The following is a 4,507-nucleotide window of genomic DNA, read 5'->3' as shown; positions in this document are numbered from 1 at the left end:
TCATCAAGAGATTGCAGCATAGGAGACAAAAGGATAATACAAATAAATAAATTATCTGTCATTTTATTCTTTCTATAAAAAAAAAGGGAAAAGATTTGTCAGTCCCTCTCACTTTTTTTCATGTGCCCACCCACCAAGCTTATACATTATATTATATTTTACATGTTCACTCACTCTATTATCTCACACGGATTAAATCATGATTAGCGACTAAAACAAATTGAAGAACGTAAAAAGTATTTAGATTTTTTTTTTGTAAATCTAAGATATATGATACATCTCATTATTGAAAAGAAAAATCCCAAATGGATTTATCACTTAAAGACGTCAAAATATTTTTACGTCAAGCCAAATGTCGTTGTTAATGGAAAATATTAAGGATAATTTCATATAAATACTTGAACTTTTACAAAATTTTGAAATAAATACCTAAACTATAAAACTCTCAAATCAATACCTGAATTTTTTAAAATTTCTATAAAAATACCCTAATTTTTAAAAAACTTCCAAATACAACCAAATTTCATAAACGCCGTTTGATTTATAACGGAATCTCATCACTTCGTCGATTAACGCCGTCAACAAAAATTATTGTATTTGGAAGTTTTTTAAAAATTTGGATATTTATATGGAAGTTTTGAAAAATTCATGCATTGATTTGGGAGTTTTATAGTTCAAATATTTATTTGGTAATTTTGTAAAAGTTCAGGTATTTATATGCGATTAACATGAAATATTACTAATTAATGCTAATGCTCTTAAACTTAGTTCAGTTCCAAATCGACCCGACACATAAATCAACGGCTAAGAACGAACCTTTTGTCATTATTTATTTTTACAACATGTTACATGTAAAACCAGTAAAAAAAGTAAAGAGAAAAAAAAAAAGAAAACTCAAATTCAGCGTATATAATACAAAAGCTATAAACAAAGGCTGAAAGGCACGAGCAAGAAGAAAAAAGACAGAGCTTTATCCAACCCTAGCTTCACCTATCTCCCAAACCTATACACACACATATATATATATATATATATATATATACAGCTATATGGTGATGTATACATGTATACAAACACAAAGCAGACTCACCAAAGGAACTAGAAGTGGGAAACAAAAATTCGTAAATCATCGGAAAAAAAACTGATCTGATCAGATTCAGAAAAATCCATGAGATTAGAATCCAGGAAGAAAAAGGGTCACACCCTCTCATGGAAATCGATCGATCTCGAGAGAGCCGCGGGATTTGCGAGCAGGACAGGAGAGATTTCACCTGTTTCTTCGTTGTTCTTCGTCTTCTTCCCCTTCTGATCAAACCCTTTGAACACTCCTTTGCTCATCACTTCGTTCCTGATTCCCAGTGTTTTCCAGATTGAGCTCTTCGCCGCTTCATCTGGATCATCGATTCTCAACGTTTTTGGAACAAAGACAGATCCGTTTCTCCGTCCGGTCGTGTCGGCTGTATTGTCTGTTCTATCTCTTGAATGTTTGCCGAGCGTGGGAGAGTTCTGACCAGACGAGCTTGAACCCTTTTGGCTGGATGACGATGATGATTGAGGAGACAGCATTGGAATGCTCCAGTAAGGGTAAAACGGCATTGCAAAACCAGGAGGCGGGAAAAAACCCGGTGGAGGAATCGATGGATTCCACGTGTAAGGCCATGGAATGCTTGGGACGCAAGCAAAACCATTCATGTTACTGTTCTTCGCCATGTTAACTTCAGGGAATCCGCTGTTCTTCCGAGCTCTTGATTCGTCTGTTAAATAACCGTTAGGACAATCGTTTCTTGCCCCATTCGGAATCTTCTGGTCACCGAGCTTCAACACAGACGCCATGGATTCACAGATGGGAGCTTGTTGTTGAGATTCCAGTCCAAAACTCAGAACTCGACCGTTGGTTTTCAGACCAGGATGATGATGAGCGGAATCGATTCTTGCGGCCTGAAGAGCCTCGGAGATGGTGATGTGGCGGTAATGAGGAGAGGAGTTCTTGTTCTTGCGTCTCCCGGCCCCGACCGGAACGTTCCTCATGGTCCCGCCGGCGGTCCAGTACCTCTGACAAGCCTTGCAGAAATGGCGAGGCTGGTTGATGTTGTAGTTGTTGTAGTAGCAGAACTTGGTGTCCATGCTGTTGCATCTCGGACATGGCAGAATCTTGGTTGGCTTCTTCAAAGTTTTCGAGCTATCCTGATGATCATGCGAGTCGATGCTCTCGCCCTGATGATCCTTTGAATTCTCATCTTCATCTCCGGCTTTCGATTTGGAATCTTGCCAACTGTTTTGATGATCCTCCTCCTCCTCGTCGTTCTTCTTCTTCTTCTTCTCCGGAGATTCTTGCTCTGAAGATTCTGTGGACTCGTCCGTTGTAGTTCCCTGATTCAAGAATTAACCATTGAATATGATTTTTTTTTTCTAGAAATGAAATTGATTTACGTTTTCTGTAGATTTTTCTAAACCATAGTCTGAAGAAGGTTCTGGAGAAACTTGAAGATTCCTTTTTATTTAATATTATTAAATTATTTAATGTTAGAAAGAATCAGACAAGTGGTGAAAAAATAGAAATCTGGGGAAGAAATATACAGAGAGAACTTGCTTCACGAACACACTGCTGCTGCCATGGCTGCTAATTTTTTCCAAAAATATGTTTTTTTTTCTAAAAAATGTTTTTTTTTCTATCTAAAAATAAGGTTTTTTTCTAAAAAAATGTTTTTTTCTTCTAAAAAATGTTTTTTTCTTCTTATTAACGATAGACCAATCACAGACACGGTAAGAAATTTGCTTAGATTCGTTTGAGAGTGTACTGCAGCTCAAAAGATCACTCGAATCCAGAAAAAAAAAAAGAACACTAAAATGGTAAAAAAAAAAAAAAAAAAGATTCGAGACAGAGATCTTCAGTGACACAAACTTAATGCCGGTCAGAGAAAGTACAGATGTCTCTGAAACATCTGCAGTTTTCCCGGTTCATCACTTTTGCGCTTTTGAAGTGGCGGAAACAGAAAATGAAAATATTTTTATAAAAAAAAAGAGAATAATTAAAAGGACAAAAAAAAAAATTGAAACTTTTAAGCAACTCCTCCAATAAGCAGAAGAAGAAACCAGTCCAAGCAAGCATTTCATTTTCCGAAAATCAGGAAAAGAAAAAATTAGATTCGATCAGAATTTATGAACAAAAGCAACAACCCATTAACGATTTCGCAGTTTATTCAAACGGGTCGCAGTCGAAATCCCCAAAGAGAATCGATTTTTTCTAGTTACTGTTTCTCATCTCTCAGATTCGATTTCAACAAAAAAAAATTAAAAAAACCCTTTACGAATCTAATGAGAGCAGCAGAATTAAGTACCTCCTCCGCCGATTTCTCATCTTCGCCGTCTCCGCCGCGCTTCCCCTTCTCCTCCGCCGCCGGGAACGGGATCTCCATCCCGAAGAGCTTGATCCCCGGATCTTTACTTACCACCATCATTTCCTTCTTCTTTCCTCTTTTTTCTCGGCTACCAAACAGCTTCGACAAAATTCCCGCAAGTCCCCTGCCTTTTTTTTTTTTTGAGAGGGGTTTGGGATTTTTTTTTTGTTGGGTTTGGGGCGGGTGGGGTGAGTTTGGGTTTGGAATCGTTGGGTTCGGGATTTTGATCCGTTTAAAAGAAGGTGATTGCCACGTCAGCATCACCGCTTGATTCTCAGCCACAAGTTTATGTGGCCTCTGATATTTTCCCCTTTCCCTTTCCCTCTCGACCCGACAAAAGTATATCATCGGGTCGGGTCATTTATTCGCATATAATTCGCCTTTGATTCTGTAGCATATAATAATTTCACGTTCGGAATAATAATAATCGTTGCAAGATTTGGATTCTAAACTTTTATTATTCGATTTCATTAGAGAAAAACAGAATTCGGACGATTTAATTTTAGTTAGGCAATTTTTATTTTCTGGGATTTTGGAGGGTTGGGGATTCTATCTGTCAAGTATCAATATCAATTCGATTTATAATTATGGGACTAAAAGAGTCAATTCAATGAAAATGTTAAAAGATGCTTTCCAATTGGTACATGTCAGCATCACGGGGAACGCTACGGTGCAGCGCGTAGAGGATTGTTTCTTTCACGTGTCAGCTTCCTATTGGTTGAAATAAGGATTAAAAAAATTTATTCATTCGGGAAAGTGAAAAAAAGCTCTCGAATCACACTACCTACGTGTAGGCAAACATTTTCTTTTGTGGAAACGTGGCGTTTGAGTTTCAAACGCTAATGCAGTCAAACGCACCGCTTTATTTAAATGGCCATTAAAACAGTACAATCTGAACATGTAAATGTTATTTAATTACTTGTTTTATTTGTTAGTCAATTAGTTAGATTTAAGGGGGTTAACTTTATATTGATAGATCCATATTTTGGTAAATCGAACGTTTCTGAAAATTTTGATAAAAATTATTTTAAATCCCCTTAAATAGCAATTTAATAAAAACGGTATTTAAAATAAACGGGAACGGTTGTCATTGATCTGACATGTCACCG

General features: G+C 36.9%; 1 protein-coding gene across 1 annotated transcript; it reads right to left on the bottom strand.

Moving 5' to 3' along the window:
• Positions 1-870: 870 nt before the first annotated feature.
• Positions 871-3,586, bottom strand: LOC104818258 (cyclic dof factor 3-like). Its single transcript, XM_010547759.1, has 2 exons — positions 3,339-3,586; positions 871-2,370 (listed from the first exon to the last, which is right to left on the bottom strand). The coding sequence occupies exons 1-2, from the start codon at positions 3,456-3,458 to the stop codon at positions 1,198-1,200; spliced, it is 1,293 nt and encodes a 430-aa protein (XP_010546061.1). The 5' UTR covers positions 3,459-3,586; the 3' UTR covers positions 871-1,197.
• Positions 3,587-4,507: the final 921 nt, after the last annotated feature.

Source organism: Tarenaya hassleriana, unplaced genomic scaffold (assembly GCF_000463585.1).
Source record: "Tarenaya hassleriana unplaced genomic scaffold, ASM46358v1 Cleome29, whole genome shotgun sequence".
NCBI classification, from domain to species: domain Eukaryota; kingdom Viridiplantae; phylum Streptophyta; class Magnoliopsida; order Brassicales; family Cleomaceae; genus Tarenaya; species Tarenaya hassleriana.
This window is presented reverse-complemented; position numbering and strand designations above follow the sequence as displayed.

What these genes read in the sequence shown, in the direction of transcription:
- LOC104818258 (XM_010547759.1), bottom strand. Translation starts at nt 3,458, where the DNA reads ATGATGGTGGTAAGTAAAGATCCGGGGATCAAGCTCTTCGGGATGGAG. An exon ending in ATGAGAAATCGGCGGAGGAG is followed by an intron (nt 2,371 to 3,338) that starts GTACTTAATTCT and finishes TTCTTGAATCAG; the next exon opens with GGAACTACAACGGACGAGTC.